Below are 21,552 nucleotides of genomic sequence, written 5' to 3' on the forward strand. Positions count from 1 at the left end.
TTGATTTTCAGAGAAAGAGGATCCGAGTAATTCATAATTCGACCACAAAATAAGTAAAGTCTAAGAAAAAATTAATTTCATCATAGATTAAACTCGAGTTCTCTCGAACAATTTATTTTAGGAACGCTCACTAATCACTTAAATTAAGTGTCTTACTTAATTTAATACTATATAATATGAGTAATTAATTAATATATATACCAATGTTGCAACTATATAAGTCTATAAGTAATACACATCCTTCTATATAATCTGTTGGTTAAAGTTTGCATTCTTAAGGCTAAGACATAGGTTCTACCTGACGACAATACTTTGAAAAAGATGTAATATTAGGGAAAAATATACGAAAAATTAAAGATTGCTTGTCAATTTGTCAGCAAAAAAAGATGAAAAGACTAATGGTCAGTCTGTAGTCTGTACAACTACAAACAGATCACTTTATTAACCAATGAGACACAAAATTGGGGCACAAAGGTAAACAATTCGGTCCAGAGTGCAAAGAAAAATTTTCAGGGGGTGCAAAGTATAAACAATATAGGATATTAGGTGTAATTTCCCAAAATTCAGGGTGTGCAGGTGCACCCCCTGGTTGCACACTGGATCCGCCCCTGATTAAGCCCGAACCTAGGGACCGATCCAGAAATTAATCAAACGGGGGCTGACTATTTTTTTAATAAATATTACATAAAATTTAATTGTAATTTATATAAATAGGGATCAAATTATACCGATATAAAACTATTTTACATTGATTTATTTATCAGAATTAATTTACAGTATGATTATACATAGAAATTATAGTCTATTAATAATAATTATGTGTAAAATAACAACTTTAAATATATAGTATATACAACATTAGGGGTGGGAGGGAGGGGCCAAAGCCCACCCTTGCCACCCCTTGAATCCGTCCCTGCCCGGACGCAAGATCTTTTAGTATTTTTCTTTGTTTTTGATAGAATCTTTTTAATATTTTTAATTATTATAAAAAAAGATATGCAATTGATTTTTTTTTATTTTTTATTTTTAGTAAACAAGCTGATCTCATATCACTATAAAAACTTTTATTAATAATACAATTTCACATCAACTCTAACACTTGAAAATTAGTCATATACATAATCACTTTTACTAATTCATGTGCAAAGTCTCCTAAAAAAAACAGAACCAACTATTAAAACTATTAAAAAAACTTTGAACAAAAACTATTAAAACTAATCTTTAATAATAGGCTTAAATATGCCATTAGAGCTTTTACGGTGCCACGTGACATATATTGATTGGACCACGTGGCACTTCGTTAACTTTTAACATTTTTGTAACGGTCAACTAACGGTAACGACTAATACCAAAATTGAGTGTAATTGCAAGGACCTAAACCCAACAAAAAAAGTACAGAGACCAATACCAAAATGTGGTGTAATTGCAGGGACTAATGACATATTTAAACCTTAATAATAAAACCAAAGTAAGAAAGATCATTGGAAAACTTATTAATAAGCTTTGCAACTATCAACGACTACCTTCACATCCAAAATGGTATTGTCCAATTCCATATTGTCAATCCTTCGGATAGCTTGTAACAACTTAAAAGTTTACCTTCTTTTAAACTAATTAGTACTGTCAAGACATTAATTAAGAAAATATATACTCTCAGACGTATATTCCATTTTACAAATGTCATAAGTATTAGTTTTTTTTACACATGTCATAAGTATTAGTTATGAATAATAACATCAATATATTGACTTACATCTAATATAATTAATTTCACATGTGATACATTCATCATACATTTAAATATATATGAACTTTCAGGAATGGATACTTTCCCAAGTGATTTTCACAAGAGGGATTGATTCTAGATTTTGACCTTTCGTCCCTTATTTTATAGCATGGTCATCTTGCAAAAAAACTTGTAGTTGGGATTTAACTTGATCCATTTTACAATGGAGAGAATCCTTTCCCATAAGCTTTCATAGTAAAAGTTTATTAAGAGCATACTCTAACTTTCTTTTCGGAGAGATAAACATCTTTTTCTTTTTAAGTTTCTCTTTCTCTTTTACTTCTTTCATTGAGAAAAGATAGTTTTGAGTCTTATCTTGATCCAAAATCACTCATGCTCACCTTTTCTCATCCCATTTAATTAAAATAAGTGGTTTAATTTTCACATAGATTAGGTTTTTCTTTCTTTTTTTTTTTTGGTAATTTCTTCGTCTCAGGGTGGCGTTGCATAATTTCTCATATTGGTGGTGTTCATTTGACTTCCCGTTTTGGTGCGATGTTCGTTTGATTTCTCGTCTTGTTACGGTGGTCGTTTGGTTCAAATTGATTGATCGACTATTAATTCACCAGTGACTAAATTCTTCAATGATGTAGATCTAAAGGAATGAGTATTTCGCACATATCGTGAAGGTAGAAGTCTGACATTGTTTTAAAAAGTGAATGTTTGACAATATATAAGTTAGAGAAATACTAAGATTTTAGATTTGCACAAAAAAAAAAAAGACATTTTGAGTTAAGATTTGGTGTCAGAACTTACTTTAATTCAATGTGGATGATTCTCCAAACTTTTCACATGACCCAACTGTGATATCAGAGTCAATGGTTTTGCAAAGGGTTCGACCAACTTCTCATGTCGAAAATCATTATGACTATGGTAGTTAGACAGTATGCCGTTTTAAGTGCAGCTGCGAAAAAACATAAATAATTGAATGACAAATTGATGTATAGCAAGTTGAAGTTAAAAGTCCAATACTGCTTGAAAAACATAAGGTTGAACAACATATATAAGTGAGAAAAATCATAATTAAAGTTTGGATTAATATTTCGTGTTCGATCACTTGTGTGATTGCTCTTGTCTTTTGGTTTAATGCGGATGATCCTCCGACTTCCCTAATAACTCAACGCTATCCAGGGTCGTCTCTGACTATTTGAAGGCCCTGTAAGAATATTAAAAACGACCTGTAAAAAAATAAAAATAACTACTAGAAAATTTTCGCAATAAAACAATATCTTTTATAACAATCTCAAATATTTTTCTTTTATCAAAAGAATATCAAATACTAGAATGTCACGATTCCTTTTTCTTTTGTAATAAAATTGTATTAAAAATTTGCAAAGGCTTTCTTTGTAAAAATATTTTATGATTAAATACGGAAGGAGTATTAAATACTTTTATGCAATGAACGTGTGATCCACGAGGATAAAATAGTATATAGGTCGATCAATCAATATTTTTAGGGAACAAATAATTATTTGATGAAGTTTCCGATTCGCTGCATTTTGTTTTACGGTTCGCTGCAGTCACTGTTCATAATTTTCTTTTTTATTTTGTCCTTGTTCATAATTTATTATGTAGATAACATTCTTTACTTCATCATACAAATAATTTAGATCGAAACCACGTGATCTTGCTGAAAGTGGCTGTCTATATTTTATTTTATTTTATTCTATAATAATTCAGATTCAGCGCAACTGCGATCGGAGGGGCTGAAACCATTTGATGCCAGAATTGATCCCGAACTAGATTCAACTGGTGGTGAAAAACCAAAGAAATGATAATGAGTACTCTTTAAAAAAATTGAATACTAAGTTTTTATAAAAATACGTTGAGTTAACACTTTGTAAATTTCAATATTTTTTTAATAAATAATTTATTAACTGTCCTCATGAGTTTAACTCAATTAAGGGTGTGTTTGGTGCACAGGATAGAGAGACGGGATATGATAAAATTATCCTATCCTATCCTATTCAAATTTCTTGTTTGTTGCACCGATTGGAAAGGATAAAACAAACCTATTACTTATCCTATCCTATCCTATCGAGCCTTTGTTATTTTAATCCTGATCTTAAGCTGGGTTAGCAACATGATAGGATAGACTAACATATCAAGCTTTTCCTCTCTTCGAGTCACGGTGAACACATTTTGCTGAATTTTTTATTATTTGATTCACCATATTTTACTTATGATATGCAAACCAACCCACACATATTACTTTTTATTTTTTCAAACAAAACTAGTTTAGAGACCCGTGCGAGATTTTTATCAATATTTGAGTTTGTTACTATATTAATGAAAAAAATTATTTAAAAATTTGTTATATAATATTATTAAAATATAAGTTGAATTATTGTGTTAAGTATTTCTTGTAAGCTTATTTATTCAATTTTTTTTATTGAATTAACTCCTTTCGAGTCAGGATCCATTTGGAGAGGAAATGGCAATCTCAAGTTTCTTTCATATTTAACTAACACGTGGAAAATATTTTTAATATATCATCTTTCTATATTTTTTTTAAATTTTTTTAGTAAAATTATAATGAAGGATATAAAACTTGCAACGTGGTTAAAAGTAATAAGGATAAATTAGGAACTTTGGTGGTAATCAATTTTAATATATTAGTAACAGATAATTGTTTCAATACATGGTGGATAATAATTATAAAATTGGGGACTAGCAATAAAACGAAATAGAAATATTTGGGAGGATAAAAACATCACATTTTTTGTAAAATAAAAAAATCACATTTTTTATTTTTAAGAATGAAAAATCAAAATTCATTAATTTTTTAAGTATAAAAAACTTATTCAAAAATTCAACCCTTTTTATAATACCAACTAAAATATTATATTATTTTATAAAAAATGTGTATAAAATAATTTTTCATAACTTATTTTATTCTTCTTAATGTTAATTAAAAATATAAATTATTTGAATAAAAAAATTATTTATTTTTATAAAAAATGTACATTTGCTTCACGAGAATAAATTTTTCATTTAAATATAACAGGTATCTTATCAAGTCAATATCAAGTGTGCACCAAACATAGGATATGATAAAATAATGCTATCCTCTTTCTTATCATGTGTGCACCAAACACATGACAAGATATGTGCTTATCTTGTCACTATCTTATCCTATCATTATCCAGCTTCTTATCTCATCCTACTTTTATCCTATCCTACGCATCAAACGGGCCCTAATAGAAATATTGTATTTTATAAACTAATATCATCAATATATTGACTTACATCATATCATATATATCTAATCTAATATATATAATTTCACGTGATACATTCATTTCATTTAAATACATATGAAGTCTGATATAATATATATATTTTTCTAATTACTTAACATAAAATATTATAAATGTAAGATACTTTGGATTTCTTAATTATTTGGTCAAAATTTAAACTCGAGAAAATGTGTATGAAAAAATATTGAATTTAATTGTTGTGCACTGTCGGTATAAAAATTCTTTGCACATACATCCAATGATGCGTTGCCACATCATTTAATGAATGTGACACGTCATATGTTTTTAAATATCATACATGATGTGTCGGTATATTATTGGATGCATGTGTAACATAACTTTACACTAACGGTGCATATAAATTAAATTCAAAAATATTTATTGATAAATGTCAACTTCTTAAATGAATCTCGGCACCTTAAGTGATTATAGTACTCGTAGCAGAGTTAGGAAGAATTGTGAAATAGAAAAAGTGTTAAGCAAAGTTAGGAAGAATGTAGTTTTAAAAATAATGAAATTAAATATTATTTTGGAATTTTCTAAAAATGCTAGATATATATTTGAAATCTTCTCATTGCATATAAATTAAAGAAATTCTTTGGCATCCTCCTATTCTTAACTGGATCGAATACAATTGCGATGGTTCCTTTATTGGAAACCCTAGACCATCCACTTGTGGAGGGATATTCAGAAACTTTGAAGCAGTCTTCTTAGGGACTTATATCTTTCTTGAATGTTGAGTGGCAATTGAAACTACTTATCAAAAGGGTTGGACTGATCAATCGGAGTTGATAACAGTCAATTATATTATGTTTTTAGTAGTAATTTAGGGTAGTTTTAATAGCAACCGAAGCCCAAAAGCAAGCAAATACTTGGAAAAGTGAAATTACTTGGCCCAGAAGCAAGGAAAGTGGAAAAAGTAGCAAAGAAGGACAAAATCATAATAAACAGCGCAATCCATCGTACCTACGATGAGATCTAGCGTGGCGCGATGAGAATGCGGTTTAAATTGAAGAAAATCTGCAACAAATATTTTCCATCGTACCACGATGACTTGTCATCGTGGCACGATGAAAGACGGTTGAAGAAAGTAGAAAATCTGGAGAAGATCTTCCATCGTACCACGATATGATCCATCGTGGCTTTGATGAGGCAAAATTACACGCCATCGTGACCACGATGGGTGCGATGGACGCGCAGAAAAAGCTCAAACCCAGCTGAAAAACTATAAATAGAGTCTTACTCTTTCACTATTATTCATTCAGAAATATTGGAGCACATTCAATATTCACTATTTATTGTCCGGTTTTTATTCTTTATTTTAATACTTATCACATTAGAATAAATTCTAAGGAAATTAGTGGATATCGGATAGGAAACGAAGCTAATTGTCCCGACCGAAGGACGTACACTAATATTCTGCATGAGACCATTAAATTCAGTATCTGAGGTTTTAGTGAGGATTAAAGCTAAGTCAAGAATGATAAATTCTACCTGATGTTAGGGTGAGGACTAGTTTAGGCACACATGATAACTCGCGAAACAATTGAGTCTTAAGGGTAAGGATACATAAGTATAAATTACTACGAAAAAATGGAACCGACTGGGACGAGGATACATATAAGCAGTAAAGGCAACCTAAACTAGGCTCTAACCAGTTTGTGATAGAAATAGGTAAAGAGTGCTCCTGACCCTATTTTATAAAGACTAATCCTAATAGAGGGGAACAAAGGATATTAACCACCAATCAGAAGTAAGGGAGAGAATTGAAAACACTTAACCACCCCGCGTGGACACACATGCACCATTTTACTTTTATAGTCATTTATTTTCCTGCAATTTTCTTTTACCCGCATAACTATCTCTAAACAATAAAGTGAATGAAAAACCATCTAAATTCCTAAGCGAAAATAGTAATTTTGGCACAATCCCTGTAGAGAACGATAACTTATCACTTTATTATTTGATTGTGATTCTGTGCATTTACAGAGCTATCAGGAGTCTGACTCAATGAATGTGGTGCTGGCTTGATTCAAAATTTGGCTTTTTGTTTCGGTTGTATTCTCCTATAAAATTTTAGAATCTCTAAAATTTTAGAATTTTCAATGCAACCACTTTTGTTTCAAATCTTTTACTCTCACTATAAAATTTGTAATCATAAAAAATTCAAAATAATAGAATTCTAGACAAATAAATTAAATTTTAAGCTCATTATTTTACAGATACTTTTACCATGATACGTTTTTTTTTTCACCACTAATTTAGTCTGATCCGAGGTATGTATTTTAAAAGTTTAAAAGCATTTCGCCATTATGACTCACTTAATACTGAATTTTTATTTTATCAATTAGGCTAGTGGTTAAACTCACATTTAAATGTGGAATCTGGGCTTATAAAAAAAAAATGAAATCCGGGGTTCGAATTTCGGCCACTCCAATAATTTCACTGGTAGCTACCATTTGAACTACATGTATTGTGTTAGAATTAGAGATACACAAATAGGAAAAGAGAAAGAGACGGCTAGGGTTTCAATAGAATATTATTGCATTGCTTAACATTACAAAAAGGTTACTAGAGAATATATAATAAAACCTAATGGACTCTAAACTAACAGGCCCAATAACATAAACTATTATTTTATTATCTAACACCTACTCTCAAACTCATGATGCATCAACAAGAAGCATTATGAGTTTGTCAAACAAAATACGAAAATAAAATAAACTACCAAATAAAATAAACTTCTAACATCACCCCTCAAGCTAAAGCTTACTAAGCTTTAAGCTTGTTACAAATTAGCCCTGACAACAAATCAACCCAATTAAGATCACGATCAACAAAGAGCAGCCATTTACCATCAAGGAGGGGAGAACCAAATCAAATTAATCCAACATCCAATCCAATGCAGTCCAAGATAACCAAAAACCAAATCAATCGAACAAATTCAAACTAAACCAATCATAAGAATCAATAGGGAGAAGTGCAATCAATCAGAAGAAGTGCAATAAGGAGAAGTGCAATGCAATCAGAAGAGAAGTGCAATAGGGGGAGAAGTGCAATACAATCAGAAAAGAAGTGCAATGCAATCAGAAGAGAAGTGCAATAGGGGGAGAAGTGCAATGCAATCAGAAGAAGTGCAATAGGGGGAGAAGTGCAATACAATCAGAAGAAGTGCAATAGGGAGAAGTGCAATGCAATCAGAAGAGAAGTGCAATAGAGAGAGAAGTGCAATGCAATCAGAAGAAGTGCAATAGGGGGAGAAGTGCAATGCAATCAGAAGAAGTGCAATAGGGGGAGAAGTGCAATGCAATCAGAAGAAGTGCAATAGGGGGAGAAGTGCATTACAATTAGAAAAGAAGTGCAATAGGGGGAGAAGTGCAATAGGGAGAAGTGCAATGCAATCAGAAATGCAATAGGGGGAGAAGTGCAATACAATCAGAAGTGCAATAGGGAGAAGTGCAATGCAATCAGAAGAGAAGTGCAACAAAGGAAAATTCAATCAATCAAAAGAGCCTAGACAGAAACCAAACAAAATCAAACAAGACCAACTATCAATAGAAAGAGACCATAAGTGCCAAGAGAATACCCAATACCAAATTACTTCCTAAACAGATGCACGAACATGAACAAATTACACACTTAATAGACTCCAAAGCAACCATATAGTAGGTTCCCAATTCCAATTGCACCAATCTCAAATGCAACAAATTCCAATCTCGGTGGAGGAATTCAAACTTGCACTTTAAAGAAACAAACATATACTAGCAAATTATAAGAACAACCAGACCGAACAACCGAAGCACAAATAGAGCAAACTTGCTTTTCAATTAATTTCCTTCTTTCAATAAATCAACTGAACAACCAAAACTAATCTTGTGTTCAAACAAAAAAGACAAAACAACATATTCCCAAATTATAGGGAACTCGGCAGCGGAAGCAACAAACAATTCAAGGAGGATCGAACCATGCTCTTGATGCCATGTTAGAATTAGAGATACACAAATAGGAAAAGAGAAAGAGACGGCTAGGGTTTCAATAGAATATTATTGCATTGCTTAACATTACAAAAAGGTTACTAGAGAATATATAATAAAACCTAATGGACTCTAAACTAACAGGCCCAATAACATAAACTATTATTTTATTATCTAACATATTGGACCACTTTATATTGATTTTTTTTTTGGTTAAGACACTTTATATTGATTTTATAAAGACTAAAACTACTGATGAAAAATATATATAACAACGAAAAGTTGAAGAATTTTATTATATTTTTTTTAAACAAAAGTTGAAGAAATTTTTAACAGCGACTAAAAGTAAATTTTTATTTTTGTAAAGAAAAGTAAATTTTTATAATCGAAAAAAAAGAAGTAAATTTTTATAAGACTTAACCTATATATAAACATATAATTAAAAGAAAAAATTAAAGACAATCTACAGAAAATAAGTTGATCGTGATGCACTACCTTCCAGATTATTATATACGTAAATTACAGTCGAACAACCTGGATTGTCTGAATATATACGAATATATGAAAAGGATAATCTTGTCTACTGTTGTTCCACAAATGGAAAATTGTCTCTTAAGATGTTGTTGGCATTCTTTCCACATGTGTGCTTTGACTGCCATGATTTTTAACTTAATTATTGTCGAGAAAAAAACAAAAACTTCCAAGACAATTTACATACTCAGATCCTAATCCAATAATTCACCTAGTGTAAATTAAATAACAACTTTCACATTCATCTAATTAATTTAACTTAATATAAATATCTTAAGTAGTCTTCAAATCCTAATTTATAAATGTACTCTAAATTATTTTTCCTTTAAAATTAGCATAATTTACATGTGTATTCTCTATTTTTATTTTGGCTTAACTACACATTTGGTCCCTTACGTTTATTTTATGTTTCAGTTTGGTCCCTTATGTTTAAAAAAATATCAATTTGGTCTCTTACATTTCCATTAGGTTTCAATTTAGTCATTTCCGTCAATTTTGTCACATGTGGCAGTCAATTCGCATATGCGGACTGACACATGGACACTTTGACACAGTGACACGTGTATAGTTCAAACGGTGTTAGTGACAAAACTAACGGAAATGACTAAATTGAAACCTAATGGAAACGTAAGGGACCAAATTGATTATTTTTAAACGTAAGAGACCAAATTGAAACCTAAAATAAACGTAAGGGACCAAATGTGTAGTTAAGCCTTTTATTTTTAAGCAAACGAAGTGCAGATGGCAAGCCAACTACAATATTTTAAATAAATTAAAATAAAAGACAATATAAATAAATTGGGGGACAAAGACTTGACTCAATCAAAACGCACAAAAATGTAGTAACATCTCAAAAGGGAATAAAAGACAATAACCCAACTACAACAAAAGTGGTTTAAAAAAAACAACTTTTTTATCAGGTAAAAAAACAAAATTAGAATCAAACTCTCGCCCGCCACAGACATTACCTAGCGAATCGGCACACAAACTCGAAACCTGAATAGAAAAAAAAATGTTGAGTGAGAATTTACGATGGTAAGGAATGGCAAATGAATTGGCCGCTAACACGGACAAATCTACATACTAACAACCCTTTGCGACAAAACACAACAAGCAGAAAAGGCCCTTTCGAGCCAAACAAATTAACACAACTGCGAACAGATCAAACTTAACCCAAACACGACAGCAACAAAGTCTTGAATATAGAATCAAACGGATATGGCAGACCATCAACAAAAGTGATGCTTGAACTGTGGAAACATCGACAAATAGAGCCATCAGAGTTGGTCACAGTAGCGACAGAAGGCGGCGCGCCGGAGCCCCGAGGCAAAGAAACCATAGGAGAACACCTAACTGAAAGTGAAAGCTAATATAATAATATAATGTGTTGTCTTTTTTATTGATGTATCAAGAGTGTATATGCAATAATATAATAGGTTAGTCAAACCTATGAATATTGATTGATAAACATAACGAAAATAATTAAAAATATAATTATGCTTAATGACAAGAATATTCTATTCTATCACTAACGTCAACGACGCAGATAATGACCAGTCTTGTGCTGTGCTATCTTGTACTGTCCTGTACTGTTCTGTCCGGTATTTATATTTTGCAGATCAAACGGACCCATAGTGTATCTTTTTGGAACTCACCTATAAATTAGACGTTAATCATTATTAAAGCTTTTTTTTTTTTTTTGTAACAACTGTCTTTGTAAGCTTAGGTATGCCGATCACAACTTAAATGTTTTGGCAACTATATGATAGATAATATCCCTTGAGCCATGCAAAAAATAAAGCACCATACTTGGAAATTTTCCAATATACAAATAAAAAATTCATGGAACATAGAATACTATAAGAAATTTGACTTATAGTGACAGACATAATCCGTCACTAAAAGTACAAAATCCGTAGGTAAAGCTCTTCATATCTTTTACTGTCGGCCATTTTATTTTAAAGTAACTTTTAGACTATAAAAAAGTTAGGTCAAACGATACTTTAAACCATAAAAGGGTTTAGGGTTTAGGGTTTGAGGTTTGGGGTTTAGGGTTTGGGGTTTAGCGTTAGGGTTTGGGGTTTGGGTATAGGGTTTGGGGTTTAGGGTTTGGGTTAAGGGTTTAGGGTTAAGGGTTTGGGGTTTAGGGTTTGGGGTTTAGGGTTAAGGGTTTGGGGTTTAGGGTTTAGGGTAAGGGTTTAGGGTTAAGGGTTTAGGGTTTAAGGTTTAGGGTTTAGGGTTTGGGGTTTAGGGTTAAGGGTTTAGGGTTTGTGGTTTACGGTTAAGGGTTTAGGGTTTGGGGTTTATGGTTTAGGGTTTGGGGTTTAGGGTTAAGGGTTTGGAAGGTTTGAGGTTTAGGGTTTCGGGGTTAGGGTTTAGGGTTTGGGGTTTAGGGTTAAAGGTTTAGGGTTTAGGGTTTGGGGTTAAGGGTTTGGGGTTTAGGGTTTGGGGTTTAAGGTTTAGGGTTTGGGGTTAGGGGTTAACCCCCCAAACCCTAAACCCTTAACCCCAAACCCTAAACCCCAAACGCCAAACCCTAAACCCTAAACCCAAACCCTACCCTAAACCCCAAAACCCCAAACCCTTAACCCCAAACCCTTAACCCTAAACCCTTAACCCAAAACCCTTAACCCCAAACCCTAAACCTTAAACCCCAAACCCTTAACCCTAAACCCTAAACCCCAAACCTTAAACCCCAAACCTAAATCCCTAAACCCTAAACCCCAAACCCTAAACCCCTAACCCTAAACCCCAAACCCCAAACCCCAAACCCTAAACCCCAAACGCCAAACCCTAAACCCTTAAACCAAACCCCAAACCCTATACCCAAACCCTAAACCCCTAAGCTTCATCAGGATAAACAATTGGTTGCTCATTTTCCCGATGAAAACTTAATCTCTCAACTGAGGGTTCCCTGTAGTTGACATCAAACACAAATATTCTCCAAACAGCTTCACAGGCCGATAAATATCTACAGTCATAATACTTTTTTATCTCATCGACAACCTGAGTGTTGTCTCTAGGATTTGCATCACGGTAAAATCCAGCAGTAACTCTGTCATGACCTTTGTTGACATACTTGAAAATATATTTTATAGATCTTGATTGATTGCACCACTCAACATTTATATGAGCATTGTATTTCAACAATAAACGTCGATTATATGGTACAACAAATCTATTGTCAGCAAAAGATTCACCTTTTTTGACGAACACACCATTGTCTCTTCTTCTATAGACAGGATAACCTTTTGAATCAATCATTGTATTATTGACAAATCTTTTTGGAAAATATTTGATGCATCTACCTTTCTGCATGCATGGGGAACCTTTATTCTGATCACCACATGGACCATGTATCATGAGGGAAGATACAATGTTGAATAGCTCTCGTTCTTGATCTTTATCTGGAATCTCAGTAGATATTATTTTGTTAATACCATGAGGATGGACAATTCTATGGATTGGTTGTAAGAAAACCAAAATATGGGCATGTGGAAGTCCACATTTTTGGAATTCAATGGTATAGATAACTGCAGTGCAAATATAAACAGACAACTAAGTATCTTAAAAAATGACATCAAAGTTTAGCATATCATAAGAAACTAAATTTTTAAAAACGGCTTACCTGCTTTGACTCTGCCAAAAATACTTCCCTGCTTTATGTCCTTTATGAGCTGGTCAAGCTTGATTTTGAAGAGGCGAGTTACCAAGTCAGGCCTATCTGCTGGTGTAAGTTGATATGTCTTTAAGAAATCAACAACTTCAGGCCATTTATGGTTGCAGGTGAAGGTGATAAATAAATCAGGATATCCAGCCCAAGAACAAATGGCCATGGCATCTTGATAATTTTGTATCATATACCGTGGCCCTCCAACAAAATTTGCTGGCAAAACAATGCGTTTTCCTGTGGTTGTTGCATTAGTTTCCCCTCTGAGAACGGCCTCAGTTAGTCCTCTGTACATATCAGCTCTTAAATCTTTCTGATGATTTCTCAAGTATTTCAAGCGAGCAGACTCTATTGTACTAAATGAATCAACCAAAAATTGATGAAACAATCTTCTAGAAAATACAATTGTTGAAGTATCTCTGTGTCTTTGCTGAATTCTATAACCAACCCACTCTAATTGAGTGATAAATTGTCTTTTCCTTGAAGGTTTGCTTGGGTTGTCCTTGAACTCAATGTCTTTTCTATATCCATCCTCTCCTCTAGGAAACAATAGTGGATATTGTAATGGCCAATTGAATTTGTGATGCAGCATTAGTGCCAACACCAATTTACAAAGAGATATAGTGTATGAGTAAATAAGACAATTAAGATATTGGAGTATACCAGGATCTGAAGGTATGTTGCAGTCATTGGTATTTGTTGTACATGCAACTTCACTGATATCATTGTTGTTGAAAGCATGACTATTGGTAGAATCTATTGAAGCACTATCATCTGCAAGGTTACGAAGAAGAAAAGTGTTATTGTAATTGAAGCAACGCAATTGTAGATTAATAACACAAATCAAAGCATTATTAATTGTACATAAAAATTGTAGACAATACCAGAATTTGTAGGCACATGGCACTCTTCAGTATTAGTTGTACATATCATTTGATTGACATCAATGAGGCTAACCAAGGAAGCATGATCATCTAAGTAAAGATAAACAGCATGATTTTATTTATAAAATTGTAATACTATGAGGAAGTGATAGTAAATAGACTGAATTTTTATGAGAATACGGATAGGGATTAATTGAGTAACAACAAAGACAACAAATTGTAGATAATACCGGAATTATTAGGTGGTATGTCGCACTCTTCTGTATTGATTGTACATATTAGTTGATTGGCATTAATCAGGCTTATCAGGGAAGTATCATTATCTAAAAAAAAATGAGATGGTAGTATTAGTAAAAACATTATAGCTATAAAAAAAAGCTCTATATTCAGTGGATCTCCTAGAGGAAATGATAATACATACAGGGTATGTTAGGTAAATGTGTAAGTTTCAATATATTTTCTTTTAAACCCTAGAGTTGATCATGTTAATCATCAAGAAAATACTTTAGCCATAAGCGGAAGCGTACCTGAGTTCGAGTTCGCCATAGGTGATGATCAAAGGTCACGGGTATGTGTGATCTTCCAACCGCAGAATTCCTTATTGGCTCCTGAAACCTCCTCTGATGGGGATGAAGAGAGAACTTTTGTATGAGCGCCGTTTTCACGTTATTCTGCAATTGGGGACCATAACCCCTATAAATAACCTTAGGGTTATTTCCTATTTTTCAATTTTCTAATTTGGCCCCTCATCAAATTAGATATTGACTTATGGTATCTACACAATAAATTGTCTTTCATGATATTTATGCTTTTAGCCATAGACTTATATATTATTAATTAGACCACTGATGCTTTGGCTAATTACATAATGGCCCTAACACATGTAACATTACAATTGTGACCCAAAAATCCTAACAATCTCCCACTGGTCACATATGTAATTGTATACATGTGTTAGACTTTATGAGCTCAAAAATTTGCCATTATATTCCTTAAGCATATCCAAATTATCTCGTCCATTAGTCATGTCAATATGTAGAACCAAGGTGATTTTCGTTATATCAATCATAACTAAACCCATCAATGATCACCAATAGTGACACAACTAAATGACATAGATCCATCATGAAATGTGTAGCATGAAAATCACATGAAGTTGGTCTGTATATGTCAATTTTCAACTGGTCCTACTTTACTTTAGTAAGATCATTCAATAACTTTACTGTACAAAATGCAAACTGCTGAATAACGAACTTTATTGATCAAAACAAAAATAAAATCCAAAGTTATAGTATGCATACATAATACCAAACATAGAACAGAAAATTCATAATTGACTAACTCCCACTAAACCAAAGACTCCTCTAATGGTAAAACACCCATGCGAGCAGTGTGCTCGTGAAAGACCTTGGGTGGAAGACCTTTTGTGAGAGGATCTGCAATCATGGAGTTTGTCCCTAAGTGTTCTATGGAAATCTGTCCATTTTGTACCCTTTCCTTGACAACTAGGAACTTGATGTCAATGTATTTTGACTTGGCCGAGCTCCTATTATTGTTGGAATACAGGACGGCTGATTTGTTGTCACAGTATAACTTAAGTGGTCTTTCAATTCCTTCCACAATTCGCAGCCTAGTGACAAGATTTCTCAGCCAAATCCCATGGTTGGATGCCTCATAACATGCTATGAACTCTGCTGCCATGGTGGATGAAGCCGTAAGAGTTTGCTTGGCACTGCGCCAAGAAACTGCACCACCAGCCAACATGTAGATATAGCCCGAAGTGGATCTTTTACTGTCTTGGCATCCTGCATAATCTGAGTCAGAGTATCCAGTGATCTCTAACTGGTCTGACCTCCTGTATGTGAGCATATAGTCTTTTGTTCTCTTTAAATACCTCATAACCTTTTTGGCTGCTTTCCAATGATCCATTCCTGGATTGCTCAAATATCTGCCTAACATCCCAACTATGAACGCAATATCCGGACGCGTACAAACTTGGGCATACATCAGACTTCCTACAGCTGACGCGTAAGGAATCTTTTGCATTTCTTGAATTTCTAAGTTTCCTTTTGGGCACTGACTGAGACTAAATTTGTCTCCCTTAGCAATTGGATTATCCCCTGGTTTACATTCTTGCATACCAAACCTTTTAAGTACCTTTTCGATATAGTTCCTTTGTGATAATCCCAGAATACCTCGAGATCGGTCTCGATGTATCTGAATTCCTAATACAAAGGAAGCGTCACCAAGATCTTTCATTTCGAATGTTCTTGATAGAAATTTCTTGGTTTCGTGCAATATACCTATATCATTAGCAGCAAGCAATATGTCATCAACATACAAGACCAGGAAAATACACTTTCTCCCACTGAATTTTTGATACACACAATCTTCAACAATATTTACCTCAAAACCAAATGAGAGAACTACTTCATGAAACTTGTGGTACCATTGACGAGAAGCCTGTTTTAGTCCATAAATGGATTTTGTCAATTTGCAAACCATATTCTTTGAGTCTCCTGACACAAAGTTTTCTGGTTGCACCATATAGATCGTTTCATCAATGTTACCATTGAGAAATGCCGTCTTGACATCCATTTGATGGAGTTCCAAATCATAATGTGCAACAAGAGCCATGATTGTCCTAAAAGAGTCTTTCGATGAAACTGGAGAGAAAGTCTCTTTAAAGTCAATCCCTTCCTTTTGAGTATAACCTTTAGCCACAAGACGAGCTTTATACCTCTCCACATTACCGTTAGAATCCCGCTTGGTCTTAAAAATCCATTTGCAACCAATGGGTTTCACACCTTCTGGTAATGGGACAAGTTCCCAGACTTTATTGTCTTGCATGGACTTATACTCTTCCTTCATTGCTTCAATCCACTTTTCCGAGTTGGAATCCTGCATGGCTTGACGGAAGTTGATTGGATCATCTTCCATTGTACCATTATTCTCCTCATGTTCTTGGAGATAGATTACAAAATCATTCGGAATAGCATTTTTCCTTTCTCTAGTGGATCTCCGCAATTGTATTGGTTCTTGTATCACTTGTTCTTGAGGATCTTGAGTTTGTTCTTCATGAATTACCAAATCATCTTGAGTTGGAGGAATTTCAACAATGTCTTGTGGAGGTTCTGTATTTGCTTGATCAAAAGCAACTATATGAATCGGTTCTGGAATTGTTACCGATTCTTCCTCTAAGACAAAGTCTCTAACCTTATTCTTCCCCCCAAACTCAATATCCTCAAAGAATGTAGCCGTTCCCGTCTCAAAAATTGAATTTAATTTGGGATCATAAAATTTGTAGCCCCTAGATCTTTCAGAATAGCCAATAAAGTAGCTGCTCACTGTTCGGGAGTCCAATTTCTTTTCATTTGGCCTATAAGGCCTTGCCTCAGCTGGACATCCCCACACATGAAAATGTTTTAGACTAGGCTTTCGTCCAGTCCAAAGCTCATAAGGTGTTTTGGTAGCTGCCTTTGTTGGTACTCTATTTAATATGTAAGCTGCAGTCTTTAGTGTCTCTCCCCAGAGTGACTCTGGCAAAGTAGAATGACAAATCATACTCCTTACCATATCCTTAAGAGTCCGGTTTCGTCTTTCAGCAACACCGTTCATGCTAGGTGATCCTGGCATGGTGTACTGTGGAACGATTCCACATTCCTCTAGGTATTTGGCAAAAGGCCCTGGACGTTGTTCACCTGAACCGTCATATCTGCCGTAGTATTCACCGCCGCGGTCAGATTTGACTTTCTTAATTCTTTTGTTGAGTTGATTTTCAACTTCAGCCTTAAATGATTTGAACACATCCAATGATTGAGACTTTTCATGTATAAGAAATATGTATGCATATCTAGAATAATCGTCAATGAATGATATAAAATATTGTTGACCGTTCCAAGAAGGTGTCGGAAATGGTCCACAAATGTCCGTATGTATCAATTCTAAGACATCCGTAGCTCTATATGCACCAAATTTCTTTGTTTTGGTCTGTTTACCTTTAACGCATTCAACACAAACATCAAAGTTCGATAGGTCAATGGAATCTAAAATTCCATCAGATATTAGTCGTTCAACTCTATTTTTAGAGATGTGACCAAGACGCTTGTGCCATAATGTCCCTGAATTATTATTATCAATTTTACGCTTAGTACCACGTGATTCCACATTCAAGGATTCGCCATAGGTAGCTATTGTGTCAAGCAAATATAGATTATCATGACTCATAAGTGAACCAGTTCCAACAATATTTGAATTAAAAGACAACTTAAACATATTATTCCCAAATGAACACAAATAACCTGATTTGTCCAAATAAGAAACTGAAATTAAATTCCGTCTAAATGACGGTACAACAAAAGTGTCTTTTAAATCCAAATAAAATCCAGTACACAATAATAATCTAAAATGCCCCACAGCTTCCACCTCCACCGACTTGCCATCTCCAACATAGATGTATCTTTCAACATCATTTGGCTTCCGGTAGTTTAGGCAACCCTGCATTGAAACACTGATGTTAGTAGTTGCACCTGAGTCTAACCACCAAGTGTTTCTAGGTACTGAAGCTAAATTGACCTCAGAACAGACCAAAGTAAGAAATGTACCTTTCTTTGCACGCCAAGCGTGATATTTAGAACATTTCTTCTTCACATGTCCAGATTCTTTGCAAAAGAAACAATTTTCATCCTGTTTTTGTTTCTTTTGTGCTGGAACACTTGCAGCTTCATTCTTGGGCTCATGAGTTTTCTTTCTTTTGCCCTGGTCTTTAGAGGTGCTAGCAAAATGAGCACTTTCTGTTTTATCACGTTTCATCCTTTCCTCTTCTTGCACACAAAATGAAATGAGCTCATTAAGAGTCCATTTCTCCTTCTGACAGTTATAAGATATCTTAAACTGACCAAACTGTGCAGGAAGAGAAAGTAATACTAAATGAATGAGTAAGTCTTCAGACAGCTCAAGCTTTAGTGCCTTAAGTTTTGAAACGATATTCGACATGCTCATGATATATTCCCTTATATTTCCTTTGCCTTGATACTTCATGGAAATCAAGTTCTGAAGAAGAGTACTTGTTTCCGCCTTATCGCTTTTCTTAAAGCGCTTTTCAATCTCAGCAAGGAAATCTTTAGCATTAGTTATATCTTCTGATATAGTACCTCTAAAGACCTCAGGAATGCCGCGCTTAATGATCATTAGACACATGCGGTTGGAGCGATCCCACTTCTCATAATATGCCTTCTGTTCAGAGGTAGCAGTTTCCGTAGGAGAAGTAGGTTGCTCCTTTCTTAATGCAAGGTCGAAATCCATGCAGCCAAGAACAATTTTCATGTCCTCTTTCCAGTCCTTGAAATTTGCCCCATTAAGGACCGGAACCGAATTCAGATTAGCAGATATTGAAGCAATTGTAGCTGAAAAGAACAAAAAATTAAACATTTAATTATACTCACATAAAGTGAAAACTGAATTATTAGTTTGTTCAAATAAAGACATAACCCATCTCAAGATACCTAGTGCACCATCAATATTGAGCCTTTTGACACTAATATTAACTGCTAGTGGTACTCTTGTTGTAACGATCAAACATTGATAATAAAAAACATGTCGAATAATAGACCCCTCTTTTGATTGATTTACTATTCACATGTAAAACCTTATAATTATCACACGTTTATCATCACAAGTGCACCTTTAATTCTATAAAATAGTTACCTTCCTTTGGGCCGGTTAAATATTCACATAAGTTAGAAGCACACAATCTTTTATATTTCAAAATAAATTAATCTACACAAAAGAGGTTACTTTGGCAACGTTATGCTTCAATCAACTTATCTTTTAAAATATATACTTTAACTGTCAATTATTTGAACTAAAATGTAACCAAAGTTGCAAGTATAACTTGCGATTTCCATAATAGTACTTAAGTCTTGTTCCAATTCTTTTTATCCTTTAAAAAAAAAGAACAGGGTTTCTGTATGACATTTAAAGAAAAATTGAGACTGAATTGAAACAAGAACATTAGTACACTGTTACCAGAAAATTGGAATTAAATTAAAATCCAAATCAAAAAACACCAATACACTTTATTGTACTGTTACGGCATTGGTACTTACTGAGATTTCCAAAATTTGTTCATTAACAGAATAGAAAAACAACACCAAATGGGAGACCTTAATTAGCTAAAAAAAAATTGGTATGTTTCATTCCGCAAAACTCAAAGAAAATTTAACGCAAATAACCATATGTCCCTTATTGATATTTTGATCACAAACTGTAGATAAAGATGCATAGTAGCACACCTTGCAAATTGATTGTGGTCTTTTATTTATCGGCGATGAACAAACAGTATAGAACCATACAGTTATATGATGAATTAAAATACACCAAACCTTAAAACAAAATCATGATTATCCGCCGACAAACAATAGACCGACACTTTCAATTTGTAATCGAAATAAAAATATAGAAACTAAAACTGAACAAAATACATGCCGATCAAAACCAAACGGCACAAATTCTTATTTTCTAAATGATTAAACATGATTGCTCTGATACCACTTGTAAGTTTCAATATATTTTCTTTTAAACCCTAGAGTTGATCATGTTAATCATCAAGAAAATACTTTAGCCATAAGCGGAAGCGTACCTGAGTTCGAGTTCGCCATAGGTGATGATCAAAGGTCACGGGTATGTGTGATCTTCCAACCGCAGAATTCCTTATTGGCTCCTGAAACCTCCTCTGATGGGGATGAAGAGAGAACTTTTGTATGAGCGCCGTTTTCACGTTATTCTGCAATTGGGGACCATAACCCCTATAAATAACCTTAGGGTTATTTCCTATTTTTCAATTTTCTAATTTGGCCCCTCATCAAATTAGATATTGACTTATGGTATCTACACAATAAATTGTCTTTCATGATATTTATGCTTTTAGCCATAGACTTATATATTATTAATTAGACCACTGATGCTTTGGCTAATTACATAATGGCCCTAACACATGTAACATTACAATTGTGACCCAAAAATCCTAACAAAATGGTGTGTTCTCTATTATTCTCATAAGGCAATGTACCTTATATAGACAAGTTTACAAGGAGGCTTAAGACTAGCTTGAGTACCAAGCAACTAGTTGGCTCAGGCCAACCTGCGCACGCGCCTGTGGGCTTGGCAAGCCAGGCCTGCTTAGCTTACAACCCAACAAACCCTCCCTTAAGCTAAACCTCTATTACAAGACACCTTTCTACATACTACAAGTACGAATTACAAATTCTAAACAATTGTGGTGACATCACAAATGCTAAGTCTATCTCTCAATTTACAAAAGCTCTCAAGCTTTAGTGCCTTGGTCATAATGTCTGCAACTTGGTCTTGAGTGCTGCAGTGCTCCAATTCAACAATCTTCTCTTTGGTAAGATCCCTCAGAAAGTGGTATCTAACATCTATGTGCTTG

At 33.8% G+C, this 21,552-nt stretch overlaps 2 protein-coding genes across 2 annotated transcripts; both read right to left on the reverse strand.

Moving 5' to 3' along the window:
• Positions 1–12,392: 12,392 nt before the first annotated feature.
• On the reverse strand, positions 12,393–14,651 carry LOC123922684. Its single transcript, XM_045975383.1, has 5 exons — positions 14,633–14,651; positions 14,336–14,428; positions 14,106–14,195; positions 13,180–13,995; positions 12,393–13,084 (listed from the first exon to the last, which is right to left on the reverse strand). The coding sequence occupies exons 1-5, from the start codon at positions 14,649–14,651 to the stop codon at positions 12,393–12,395; spliced, it is 1,710 nt and encodes a 569-aa protein (XP_045831339.1).
• Positions 14,652–17,116: 2,465 nt separating this feature from the next.
• On the reverse strand, positions 17,117–21,132 carry LOC123923303. The gene is made up of 3 exons (XM_045975989.1): positions 20,746–21,132; positions 18,710–19,510; positions 17,117–18,602 (listed from the first exon to the last, which is right to left on the reverse strand). Exons 1-3 carry the CDS (start codon positions 20,762–20,764, stop codon positions 18,574–18,576), a joined length of 849 nt encoding a protein of 282 aa, XP_045831945.1. The 5' UTR covers positions 20,765–21,132; the 3' UTR covers positions 17,117–18,573.
• Positions 21,133–21,552: the final 420 nt, after the last annotated feature.

The sequence above is a fragment of the Trifolium pratense genome, linkage group LG4 (assembly GCF_020283565.1).
Source record: "Trifolium pratense cultivar HEN17-A07 linkage group LG4, ARS_RC_1.1, whole genome shotgun sequence".
Lineage (NCBI taxonomy): Eukaryota > Viridiplantae > Streptophyta > Magnoliopsida > Fabales > Fabaceae > Trifolium > Trifolium pratense.